Source organism: Pleurodeles waltl, chromosome 5, assembly GCF_031143425.1.
Source record: "Pleurodeles waltl isolate 20211129_DDA chromosome 5, aPleWal1.hap1.20221129, whole genome shotgun sequence".
NCBI classification, from domain to species: domain Eukaryota; kingdom Metazoa; phylum Chordata; class Amphibia; order Caudata; family Salamandridae; genus Pleurodeles; species Pleurodeles waltl.
In genome coordinates, this window is record NC_090444.1 from 1,736,668,748 (window position 1) to 1,736,682,457 (window position 13,710).

The following is a 13,710-nucleotide window of genomic DNA, read 5'->3' on the forward strand; positions in this document are numbered from 1 at the left end:
CTACCAGGGTGACTCCAAGGGCTAGTTGGCTGGCCTCCTAGTCAGAGCCTCACAGACAGAAAAGGCTCCAACCATCTTAAACCCTTCACCCTGCCAGTTGTGACTCCTAACCCCCGAAGTGGTGCCTCTTTATTCCTGGAGCCATGGAAGTGGGGCTAAAGGTGCTGTCCCGGCCCAGCTGTGATCCCATCAAAACTGACGCAGGCTCGACACGAGCCTGCATTGCAGCCTGCCCAGCTCATCAGAGTCACCTCTGTATGATGCATTTTCAATGCATCTTTTCCCAGAACCAATGAGGTACAATGCAGCCTTGATGCAAACCTGTATCGCAGCCTCCATAGCTCCTAGGAACCACTGCTGCACAACTTATCTTAGAAGCAGACCTCGCTTGCTTCTCCAAACCAACGCTACATGGCTTAGCACTCTGCAATCAGGATTTTAGGTACCTTTCTCAGCTGGGGTAACTTGGTCCCTGTATCTGCCCTGTGCTCCATCGCAGTCAGTGTGAATGTGTGACATTGTCTCATTTGTGTAGCTTGATATTCACACTTGGCGCTTTGTGCTATTTGACCTTCAGCTTTAAAATTGCATATTTCTGCTTCCACTGATTGAATATTTGTTGTTTAGGTGTCATGTATTTTTATTACAATTTACTTTATTTTCCTAAATTTTGTGCGAGTTTTCTTGTGTTGTGCTTCTGCTTACTGTTTGTGTTCTCAATAAGTACTTTACACATTGCAGTAAGTTAAGCCTGACTGTTTTTGTGCCAAGCTACCAAAGAGTTAAGCACAGTTAATTTAGTGGGTTGAGTGGTTCGCCTTGATAGGGAGCCTGGCTGTTGTTGGAGCAGGTTTTACACACCACTCAATCAACAACCCAATTTTTCACAAAGATTTTTTTCTATATGGCTGTTTTCTGTCAATCATGGCATTCTTCATGAAAGTGATTGAATGAAATGTGATCCTGAGCAACCACCAGTAGCTAAAATTAAATTCACTTTTCCTTTTATCACCTTGTTTTTCTTGGAGTTCACATACAGACACTGTATGATTCATTCTAACTATGATTAGTTAAACGACGAACTAAAAGTAGAAAAATTAAACAACAGACAAACAGATAGTGGTGTATAGTGAGGATTATTGTGTAAATAGTAAAAACAACTGATGTACAAAATAACAATTTTCAAGGAAGAATCCAACTTTCATCAAAGAGACCTATCACAGGAGGTAATCTGTCCCAAAAACTATTTCAGTTGTTAAAGTCATCCCTCAATCCCAAATGTTTAGCTCTTTCAACATCGTTCTCCCAAGAGCTTTGTGATACAAATTCTGATGTTTCCAATTCAAAATTCAAATCATAAACCCAGGTATAGAAGCAGCCCAGGCCCTAATACTTAGGCAATAGGGTGACAAGTGAGTTAGGGCATCACACGTTAAATGGAAAAGCTTCAGCTTGCTGGCTAAGTAGACAGTAGAGACAGCTTTAAATTATCCAGGAGCCCCATTCGACACTCTATCAGGCTTTGTGCAGAACTGCTCTAATGATTGTCTGTTCTGCAAGCCTGGAATATGGGAATCATAATCACTTTATTAAGAAATTGTGTTTTACCATCAAAGAGGTTGATAACTGTTATCCAATCAAATTGTTACCTGCACTGGACAAAACCTTAGACACACTGGTGGGCAAACATTTCTTGGGATCTTGGAGCAGAAGGAGGTGCTAATTGAATGTCAACTTGGCTCCAGGACTGGAAGACATAGACAGCACTCATTGTAGTGACTAATGAGTTACGGAAAACAATGGATGAAGGTCTGATGGTGGCAATGATCTTCTTAGACCGCCCAGCAGCTTTTGATATGGTTGATCATAATATTTTAATGAACTGCCTAATAAAGGTATGTATTATAAAAGCTGTTCTGAGATGGCTAAAATTTTATTTTAATGGCACCATCATCACACTGCGGGTGCACAAGGACTCTTCTCTTTCATGCTTGCTTTTTAATCTGTATGTCCAACTATCATCAAATATAAACCCTGCATGTGATAAAGGCACTGGGCACTGCAATTAACTTCCATGAGTGAATTCTGGATGTCCTGAGATGGATAAGAAAAACAGAGATCCTTGCATATGGGCAGCATAGATCAACAGAAATATTCCATATAGCCAAAAATTATGGGTTCTTCTCCAACTAAATCAAAATGTGTGGGTGTGACTTTGGAAGGCAGACTTAATTCCCATCCACAGATTGACACAGTCTCCACAGCCATCTTCCAATGATTATGAATTCTATAGAAGACACTTTTCTTTTCCTTTTTGGTAAATCTCACATACAGGTTGTAGGTGGCTGCAGAAAGCAACATTACAAGGAGTGTAAAACGTGGTTGATCTTTCTAATGGGAAAAATCAACCACGATTTAGGCCTTTATTAGTTTCCTATTGAACAGAGAATTTAATTTAAATTAAATATTTGAGCCTGATTAAAACATTTATTTACCAACTATAAATAATTATATTCATAGAATTCAGGCCAGCAGAGGCATTACACAAACAGGGCAGGTTGGCCATTCCATTAAGTCCCAGAGGAAAACTTTGGAACCAGCATACTATCCTTCTCAAGCAGAGTACAGACCTTCTGGCTTTCAGGAAGATTTAAAAAAACTCTATCTATTGTGTTAAATTCCTCTGAGATGGACACTCTATAATCGGATTCTTAGTGACAGGAAAGCTTTGGTGTCAATATTGTCAATATACTGTATAGAAATACAATCAACATCAAATCTTTACAGGATTTAGTAAAGGTGGTCCTGTTGAGAACTGTACTAGTTCTTGATCACTGAAAGAGTGACATTCACAGTCTCACCTACAAAAGCATGATTGGGATTCATTACCTGTGAAAGATATTATTTGCCTATGATCGAAATAGAATCGTCCACTCATTATTATTTGCTAGAAAATATGTATATGAATGTTGGGAATGTGTTAATTTTACACCTTAAAAAGTGATACACAATGATATGGTGAAAGACTTGTTGATAGTTCCGACATTCAAGTATAGCCTAAAATCACATATATATATAATTATTTGTGGGTTTAACAGCATATGAGGTCTAGTGGTGCAGAAAATGTTTTTATTAATTGGCATTATTAGTGGTATGAGTCAAAAAGTATATAGAGAGAGTAAATGGCCTCAGAATCAGCCATGAACACACATTTAAAAGACAAACAGTGAATTTATTCCCAGAAACAACGATCTACTATCCTTAATTTCAGACAGTGATCATTAAGTTAAATAATGAATAAAAAAATGTGATTTTAGCGTATTTCAAAGTTGAATATGGTGAAATAGAGGATTTCCTTCAATCAATGTCCCGCACAGATTTCGTAGTAGACAAGAGTAAGCTGGACATTAGCAGTTCTTCTACTATTAAGCCAGCATGTCTGGAGGATTGACCAATAGAAATGTGTAGCCTATTGAAATTCGTTTTAGCTGTGTTTGGACTATACTGAATCCCGAATAGGGGAACCCCATGTCTTAATCTGAAGCCACAATGTGTTTGGCCATAAAGCTATGTGAAAAATACAGACCAATGTATTTGCTGAAAAAAAACTTTTAATGTCTTACACTGATGATGGTTACCTAGTTGTTTAAAGACAGTGTTTGTTCTGGCCCACACCGACCAGAAAAACGTTATGTATTTTACAAAAGAAGCTGGAATGAACACAAAACTTAAGTACCGAAGAGAGGTGCCAACTTTCACATTGACTGTTTGAGAACCTCTGGCCCAAAGATGTAGGGAGTATTCTGGTGTTTCCCATTTACACATGTAAGTTTGAAAAAATTGGCCTTTATGCAGATTGTCTTTTACTATCCTTTGAAGAATATCATTTTTCAGTGAGATTTAGTAAATTTCAAACTGCAAGTTGAAAGGCTATACATTAGAGGGAATGGTCTGGAATTTGGATCATGCTCTTCCTGCGTGAAAGGAAATATAAAGTACCTGGTCATTTTGAGTACTAAAGAATAGAACAATTGGTTGAGGAAAATCTGATGACAGTGATAGATCAGGTTAAAGGTGTATTACAGAAATAAGCCAGGCTACCGTAATTCTAGTACGTCATTCTCATACTATTGTGAAGATGCTAATCATGCCAAAATTACATTTGGTACTTGTAAATATATAAATGTACATTGCTAAATAGTAATTTGAGGAAATAAAGGCCATGATTATGACTTTTGTCTGTCATGGACGAGGTGTACAGATCAATCATGAGAGTTCGTCAACTCCAGGGTTGCCGTTCTTTATTCAGACAATACTTATTAGGCAGGTCAAAGCATCAAGATGCAGGAGGTCTAGAAAGATTTGAAACATTAGATTACGTGAATAATACACCCTTATTCACAAAGAAGATATGATGTTACAAGGGCACTGGTATATATATTATAGTCTCGGTCATCTGTGATGGGAGTCACAATGTCTTCCTTAGTACACCCAGTAAACCCCTTTGAGTACCTATTTGTAATGCTCAAAGAATGTACTGCTTCAGAATTTCAGTGGTTTATTGAATGTAAAATGTAACCATAACCTAGACACAAATGTATTGTTCTTTAGCATGGAACTACCAATCCTGTTATCCTAGTTATCTTATCTTAACTAAGCTGAGGTGATGCCAGTCCATCAATTTATTTTGAGGACCTTTGTACATCTGAGAGAGAAGGCTGCACCCTGGTTCCCTCCTACAGGCAACTGTTTACGTTCCTACCACTGACACTGAAAGAGAGCACAGCAGTGTGGCCAGAATGCAAACGTGCTCTGACTATGCTGTCACTCAAAATCTTTTTCTCTGACGTATGCTACTCTCTCTTGGCATCCCTTTCTTCACTTCACTGTCTTTTTTTCCATGTGTTCACCTTTTTCAAATCCAGTATGTCATTTCTGCTCCTTTCTTCCCGTTTCATTTGCCCTGTTTCTTTTACTTTCTTTCATTTTAAGTGTTATGTCCCTATCTTTATTTGCTTTCTTTTGCATTCATCTTTCATTTCTATATTTTTTCACTCATGTTTTCTTTATTTCCTGTCTTCTGCTCTATTTCTTTTCCTTCAGTTATTTACTTTCTTCTCTCTCAATTTCCTGTTTCCTATTTCATCTACTTTTTAGTTCTCTCTCCCATTGGTTTTCTCCTTCTACTTCTTTCCCTACATTTGATTATGTTTCTTCACTTAATTTTGCCTACTCTTCACTATTATTTCCTACTTTTTTTTCTCTCCCTTTTTCCCCCCTCTAACCTAATGTTTCTGTTTTTACATTGTCCACTTTGCCACCACTTCCTTTTTTTCTCTTTATCTTACTACCTTTCTCTCTAACCATGTCAATTCATTTTCTACCCTTGTGAAGCAGCTCTCCAGCCCTGTCAGCTTAATCTCTTTCCGGAAGTACTGATAACACTTTCTGTGAGTAGGAATCAGATGAGGGAGTGTGGGCGATAGATTTCAGTCCAGTACTTGTAGGAGGATGCAAAGTCGTCAATAAGGACTGGACTGAATCATGGTACATGCACAAGGACTTCAAGCTTCACTCCCATACACAATAGCTGCTACACCTGCATCATCATTACGTACTTCATGGCCAACCAAAGTAGGTACAGCATGGCAGGAGTGAATGACACCCTCAATTATGGACCACAACTGCAGCAGCAAGGCAGTGCTCTCCGAAATTTGTCTCAGCCTGGAATAATTGGGTCTGAAAACTCTAGGGGCAGAATTTAAGAAAAGTGGTGATGCCTTCAAAGCAGCACCACTTTTCTTGCACCCCCCTGAACCCCTTTAGAACCACCATGTGTACGCCGTATTTAAGATACAGCACACCATGGCGGTAGTTAGAACAATAGCATCAACATTTTTGACTCTATTGTGGCGCTTTGCTACACTAGAGTCAAAAAGTTTGATGCCAGTGCCGCAAAGTGCAAGGAGGCCCATTGATTTAAATGGGTGTGTCATTTTAACACCTGCTCGGATCAGGCATTACAAATGATATAAAAAAACTTTTAAAATGAACTGCACCTTTTTTTCAGGCCTCCTAACGGGGGAACGCCCGCTTGCATACATAATGGCTGACGCAGGCATAATGTGATGCAAGGGGTTACAAAGTGGCGCAATGCATGCATTGCACCATTTTGTAAATATGGCGCAGGGAAAAGACCATCTTAGCATAAGGAAAATGATGCTAAGGTGGCACTAAAGTTATGCAAGGGGCTCTTAAATCTGCCCATAGATTTGAGAATTCCAGACCCAGAGACACCAAACCTGCCTTTGCTGCTCTACGGTTAGAGTCTGCAAACATCAGCACAGACTGACCATGCAGTGGGGGAGCAGGAAATGCCCCTCCCCAGGCAGATAGAAGCATGCTCAGATTCCTCAGTAGCCCCTTTTAAACCCCCATTGCTTCGAGCAGGTGGAAAGTGCCAGTGTTTTATTTTCCACCAGAATCATAAAAACCTGCCTGGGAAAGGATTGGATATCTCTGAGTCCAAATATTATTCACCAATCCTTAGTAAGTTCATTTAAATTGGTGTGTGCTCCACTGGAGAGCAGAAAGCTAGGCGTAGTCGTATAGAGCACAACATCTATAAGGAATCCTAAATTATCCCGTCTGTATCGACAGGCAGGTCAAGCGTTGCCTCAGGCTAACCAACCTCCCTTGTTGCGGTGCTCCCTCCCTTTAGAAGTAGACCTCTACTTACTGCAGGCTTGTTGTAACCAGTTGCAGCTTGTGGGGCGCAGAAGGGGCAGGGCGACTCACGGAGAGGGTTTGGGAAGATCATTAAACATTGATTTAATTTAAAAAAGGAAAAAACACCTACCTTAACTCGCTGTTCTGCTACTCCATCGCAGGCTGCAAGCACAGGCTCCCAGCATGCTCTGCAGCCAATCCTGACGCTGCTCAGAGGATTGTCTGGGAGCGCCCCACAGGGCGCTCCCAGGCAGACTGGGAGCCTGCCAGCAAAACACACATCTGAGACAGCCGGCCAAATACGCATGCGCTCTGAGGGGGAGTTTATTATTGTTTTTAAAAAAAGTTTCTTATCATTTTCTTTTAAAGGTTTTGCAGCTGCCACTACTGGTGGGGGGGGGGGGGCACTCCTCCGCCCTAACAGAGGAGTCTCCCCTGTTTGTAACATATGGAGTATTCCAGTAGGGCTCCCCTGGGTCCACCATGACCTGCACTCCGCTCTGTCATTCTAAATCTGCAGACAGGCTTCTCTCTGCGGCATCTAGTGCACATCGAACGGGCTCAGTGTTGGAGCTCTGGCCTTAAGTGGCTTTTTCGGCCCCAGGATCATGCATAACTTTGACAATTTTTAAAAAAATACTTCATCACTGGTGACTCCTCAGAGTTAAACATTATCAGAAAACCTAACTTTATAGAAATACATTTTACCATACTTCACTTTCTACAGGACCTTTTTCATTTTCCAGGTGATGTTGTTTCTGTAGTATTTTCATGAGACTTATGACTCCGGTACAACACCTGCTGGGAGCTAAGCCGAATATAGGTGCCTAGGTAAGTTCATGTTATAGTAAGTGTTTATCATGGGTCACAAATGAAAGCTTAGCTGCTGAATCTTAAGGCAGTGAGAGTTTCTCACAATAACACTTGTCGGTGGGTCATACATGTATTAAGGCTACACGCTCATCGAACCTCTCTGCAGAGTGCTCATTAATGTTCCTATATGTTCAAACTGTAATTACCATTTTATATGAAAGTCTGTGAAGGAGGTGTACAAATCTGTTGAGGTACTGACAGCCTCAAAGAAACGAAGGTGGTTTACGGATGAGCAGAGAGTGAGAGTGGATGAGTGTGTGCTGAAGAGGGTGACATAAGGGCAGAAAGGAGACGATGTGTAAGATATTCAGATGTTGAATTTCAGAAAATTTGGGGAAGAAAAAGAGCATAAGTGGTAAACAGTGAGTGACTGAAGAGGAAAGCACTGCGAAGTTTAGAACAGGAGCGAATAGGGTGAGAAACACCGGAAATCACTACCTTATTCACAGATATTAGTAATATTTAATTCACAATCACATATTTTCAGATTTGAAACACTTTCCATGCTAGTTATCCAGGACAAGATCGTTTTTATTACACTTTTAGCTGATCCTGTTAAAAGTATTAGCATCTCCAATAGGACTGGCTTGTTTTAGGGATATGCCTGTTTTTGTGTGATATGTGTGGCTCTCAAAGACGTGCACTCCATTATTCATCATTACTTTGAATTATTTATGAGTCACTCCAATTACCATACATTTGACAGTAAAATATCACTCGTACTTACATTGAAAGCTTAGAAATGTCACACATAAACAACCTAAAAACTTGGAATTGAGAAAAGAGGTCAGTAAGAGAACCTCCTCACATTGCAAACACCGGACACTGCGGAGTAGGACCTGAGTCAAGATCATTCTCTGCCAGACCCATCCCTAATGCCAGGAAAGCCACACACTTGCTAGTCTGCTGTATGCCAGACTTGCTTTTCTCCTCCTGTCACGAAGGAAAAGAGAATCTCACATGCAACCTACACCAGCAGTAGTATTTAAATTAAAGTAACTCAGTGTAAGAATACTGCTGTACACCAATCTTAGTTATATAAGTTTTATTGTAGGAAGATTTGACCACAGCAGGAGAAAGAGAGGTACAGCACATCCAGCTGTCTAGCTTCCCTGCTCTACGCCCCAACATTCCATACACGATCCTTTTATCTCATTACATGCTGACGTCATTACACATTTTATGCTATCTCCTCCATTAAACTGTAACTACTCTGTTACCCGGATATGCACCGCTGTTTTGATTGTGCCAATGAGGATGACAAGCATTCTAATTCATTTGAGGTTTATCCCGAGAACTTCATAGTGTATTTATTCTGCATAATACAAACATGTGAACTAGGAATTACAGTTTCCCTTCTCAGTGGAGCAACATAAAGCAAAGAAGGGGTCTAGAGAGCTACATTTTGCTCCTATTCTTTACACTTCCTTTGCAACTTTTGAGTTAGGAAGTGCAAGGGCAGTGCCAGGGGTCGCTAGGGATAGCAGCTGCCATGCTCGGTAACAGTAAAATGGCTTCCATACCCTAATCGACTGGTCGCTCGCAAGAAGCATGAAAAACTTAATTTAAATAGAGTTTTGTGTTACAAACTATACATCACTTGGGTGAATTAAAAACAAAGTACCTGTAATTCACTAGTTTATGGCAGTCAGAAAGGATAGGCTACGTCTGCTGGACAAGAGGAGAAGAAAAGACTGCTGCACCACTCATTTGAAGCTGACCATTATGATTGTACTTTACTTTGAAAAAAAAGTAATGCATAACTTGTTAGAAATGGGGTGTCTAGTTGGCAGTCATTTTGCACTCTGCCCAAGTGGGGACTCTCACTCTAGTCAGGGCAATGGAGATAATCTGAAGAAAATTCCTGCTTACTCCATAGAAAACAATGGAGATGTTGTTGTTACACAAAATAACTGGTTTGTGTAAAAAATAAAGCTGCACGGGTGAACATGCATCAGAAAAGTCAGCGATGCATTTATTCCTTACTTGTAAATGAGGCCATGCATTGTCTCTTCTCTGGTCGGGTAGGCAATGCGTCCTTTTTCTCTCCTGCAAGAGAGCTATGCTTCAATTTCCAGGTGGGCACCCCGGATCCAGTCAGGTTCATGTTGATTTTGACGCCCAGCAATGTTGTGTGTGAAATATGGATGCACGGTGATGGAGAACCGCGCTGCATGGGGGTTGCGTTGTTCTCAGCAGCCGCAAGTGGGTGTTGCATCATTTTCCCAGATACGATGCAGGTGATGTGTTGATTTTCCAGCTGTGATGCAGATGGGGCGTCGATTTTTCAGCCATGTTGAAGGCAGTGCATTGTTTTTACATCCGCGTTGCATGTGTTGAGTCAAAACTTTCCCCGCACGGCTCCTGTGTGTGGATTTAAGTCTTTGTTCCACCAGCTGCATCTTTCAAGGGCCAAGGGACTGGAGTGGACACCACTTAGCAGGGTAGGAGTCTCAACAGAGAGTCCAGGTAATGGCAGAGGAAGTCCTTCATGGCCCTGAGACTTCAAAATAGGAGGCAAGCTCAGTCCAAGCCTTTGGAGTCACCTCACAAGCAGGAATATACCACAAAGTCCAGCCTTTGTCCTCTTTCAGGCAAAAAGCAGTAACTGCTGGACAACCCAGTAAATCGCAGTCACAGGCAAAGGGACAGTGCTCCTCCTCCATCTCTTCAGCTCTTCTCCTTAGAAGAGTTTCCTCTTGAATCCAGAAGTAATCTAAAAATCTGAGGTTTTGGGTCCACTACTTATACCTCTTTCTGCCTTTGAAGTAGGCAAACTTCAAAGGAAATTCCCTGTTGTTCACAAGATCCTGCTTGCCCAAGCCTGTCTCCAGACTCACACCAGAGGGGTGAAGATTGCATCATGTGAAGGCAGGTATAGCCCTTTCAGTTGTAACTGGCCACTCCTCCCTCCAGTCTAGCCCAGAAGGCGCATCAGGATATGCAGGCTATACCCCAAATCCCTTTGTGTCACTATCTAGTGGGGATCCACGAACAGCCCAACTCTCAGCCTGTCCCAGACAGTAAATACACAGGTAGGCAGGGTCACAGAATGGATTAAGCAAGAAAATGTCCACTTTCTAAAAGTGGCATTTTCAAACTGACAATCTAAAATACAACTTTACTTAAAGATGTAATTTTAAATTGTGTGTCCAGAGACCCCAAACTCTCAATCTCTATCTGTCTAAAATTGAAGGTTTGGGCCTGGCAAGCGGGCACACTTGTCAGGTCAAATTGGCAGTTTAAAAACTGCTGATGCAGACACTGTAGTGGCAGGTCTGAGCTATGTTTACAGGGCTACTCATATGGGTGGCAGAATCAGTGCCCACTTATAGCATTTGATTTATAGGCTCTGGGTACCTCTAGAGCACCTTAATATGGACTTACTAGTAAATCAAATGTGCCAATCATGGAAAAGCCAATTACACATACCTTTCACACAGGAAGCACTTGCAGTTTCGCACTGGTGAGCAGTGGTAAAGTGCCCTAAGCAACAAAACCAGCACACACTCAAAACATGGGAAGTAGAGGCAAAAAAGACAGGGGAGGCCACGCCAAGTATGCCAGGTCCAAAATAACTTGAAATTGCTTTAGGTAGTTGGAATGCAGGGCGGGACAGGCATTTTTTATTTCACTGGGCATTTCCTCTTTGGTGGTCGTGTTTGACAGCCCAGGGCCACTTCTCTTTCCTCTGTCACTTTCCTGAGCTCCCCTAGGTTAACTACAGCAGGAATGAGGAGACCTCAAGTGAGCGAGAAAGAGAGGGAGGGAAGCAGAAGATAGAAAGTGATCAGAGAAGAACAGAGAGAGATTAGGCGACTGAAAGAATCGATGGATGCAAAAAGATTACACAAGGAGATGAAAGGAGTGGGACTGGTTTGAGTATTTTTGTCATGGCTGATTTCGATACCCCAGTCCAGCCACATCAGAATGCTTCAAATGGCACTCAAGTAAAGTTTTTAAAATATAATAAAATCTTACCAGTTTTAGCATGTTTGCAGCTTTTGGCTTAACATTCCTTCTTAAGTTATTCATTAGATCAACAATAGCATTTTGAACACGTCCGTCCATTGTGTCCAAATTTACCAATAATTTCTGAAATAGATAATTTTATGAAAATCATTCACTCTGTGGATGTTAGTGGCAAGGTGTTAAATTACATAATGAGGATTGAGCAAAGCAATGAGTACAATTTCAAATAGTTGCAAGTTAGACTGCCACTGTGTCAAAACAAAACATATATTAAAGATCAAGTGAAATATTACATTCCCAACCTACACTGACACACGTAAGGTGAGGGGTAAAATTACATTAATTAAGGAGGAGGTGGAAGAAAGCTTTGTATACTTAGCCACAACATCCATGTCCATGTATATGTCAGACCCGGTAAGTACTGCTGCTTCAATGTACATATAGGCATATATATATATATATATATATATATGTATATATATATATATATATATACAGGGGTCAGTGGTTGGTACTAAAACTTTACTAAGTGTCATTCAGGTATCATTCAGGTATCCTCTCTGTGCTGGATCTGCTTCTTAATGGATACGACACAAGCTGTCAGTCTGGCACCTAAGTCCTCGGAAGCCTACAAACTCATCTTCAATGCATAAATGATTCCTCTGGCTGATATCACTCATGCACACAACATCAACTTCCCCACCTATGCCAAGGACACACAACTCATGCTATTCCTCTTGTACAAAATGCCCACCACAAGAAACAAGTTCACAACCTGCATGGCTGAAGTTGCTAACTAGGTGAAAGCCAATATCCTCAAGCTCAACACTGTGAAGACAGAAGTAGTGATCTTCAACACGAGCACCTCACCTGGGGACTCCAATTGGTGCTAGATGAATTCGGACCCACACCCACCACCCATGCCAGGAAATTAGGAATCCGTCAAAACAGACAGGACATAACTGTACAAGTGAACACTGTCTCTTCATCCTACATCCACACCCTGAGGATGCTGAGGAAGATCTTCAAATGGCTCCGAAGCAGCACCAGAAAAAATGTTATTCATAGCCAAGTCACGAGCCAGTTGGGCTTTGGAAACAGCATCCATGCTGGAATAACCAAGAACTCACCAGAAGACTATAATTCAAAAGGAACTCGGTAGACAGACTTATCCTCAACCTCCCACATAGAAGTCACATACCACAACACTTCACGGAGCTCCAATGGCCCAATACACAAACATTTTCATTAAAAACTCCTCACATACATACATTCAAGGCACTACAAAATGTGCCCCCCCCCACATTAACAGTTGTATCACTTTCCACCAAGCTCCCAGAAACCTCTCATACCACATCAGAGCATTCCCCTCTCTTCTTGAGTTGCTCAAGAAGCTGAATACCTTTTTTCTTAAACCAACCTGCTCTGGGTAGGGAGAGGCACACACAACTGCTCAGTGCCAGGATACTCTTGCTATTTACAAATACACATAATATAACATACAATGAACATCCAAATATCCTTTTTAAAGTTCCCCCTTCTTTTTAAACAATCTACCCAACTAACAGGTGTGCATGTACACTACTCCCAATAACAACTCACAATTTCCCTTTTCCAATCCACTTCTGTTATTTTATCCCCAATCAAAACACTACCAAAAGCATGAGAACTCAAGAGCACTAACTTAGCACACTTACCACAACCAATCCACAGGGAAAAGGGAAAGCACGTATCACTATTCTACTAAATTTTTAACTCTGATGTTGGAGTTCAGAGTAGTGTGTTGCTTGCCACAAAGCAGTTCTATGCCTTGTCAGGGTAGAAAGCACTATATAAATACATTTTTCAATTACAAAGTCATTTTGCAATCACAGACCTTGCGATTTGAAAAGTCACAGCAATTGCAACCACAAACTGTCTTCTTGATGAAAACCATTTTTGGTTCACTAACCCATACTGAATCACAATTAGGAAGGGGAGTAAAAGGGACATAATCGGGATTTGGTCTGGAATGTATCAATGGCTTGCAACTGTAATTGCAGTTGTAAACCATTAATTAGCTACCATCATCTCAAAGGAAGTGGTAACATATTCATAAATGAAATCTTGTTAATTTTTTATTGTTACTTACATGTA

At 41.0% G+C, this 13,710-nt stretch overlaps 1 protein-coding gene across 1 annotated transcript in view; it reads right to left on the bottom strand.

The window, feature by feature from the left end:
- Nucleotides 1–13,710, bottom strand: part of LOC138296725 (cysteine-rich venom protein-like) — a 206,053-nt gene that overhangs the window by 134,667 nt on the left and 57,676 nt on the right. Inside the window, exon 4 of the mRNA XM_069236126.1 lies at nucleotides 11,584–11,697. Within this exon, the coding sequence (XP_069092227.1) occupies nucleotides 11,584–11,697 (114 nt within the window). The remainder of the gene's footprint in view (nucleotides 1–11,583; nucleotides 11,698–13,710) is intronic.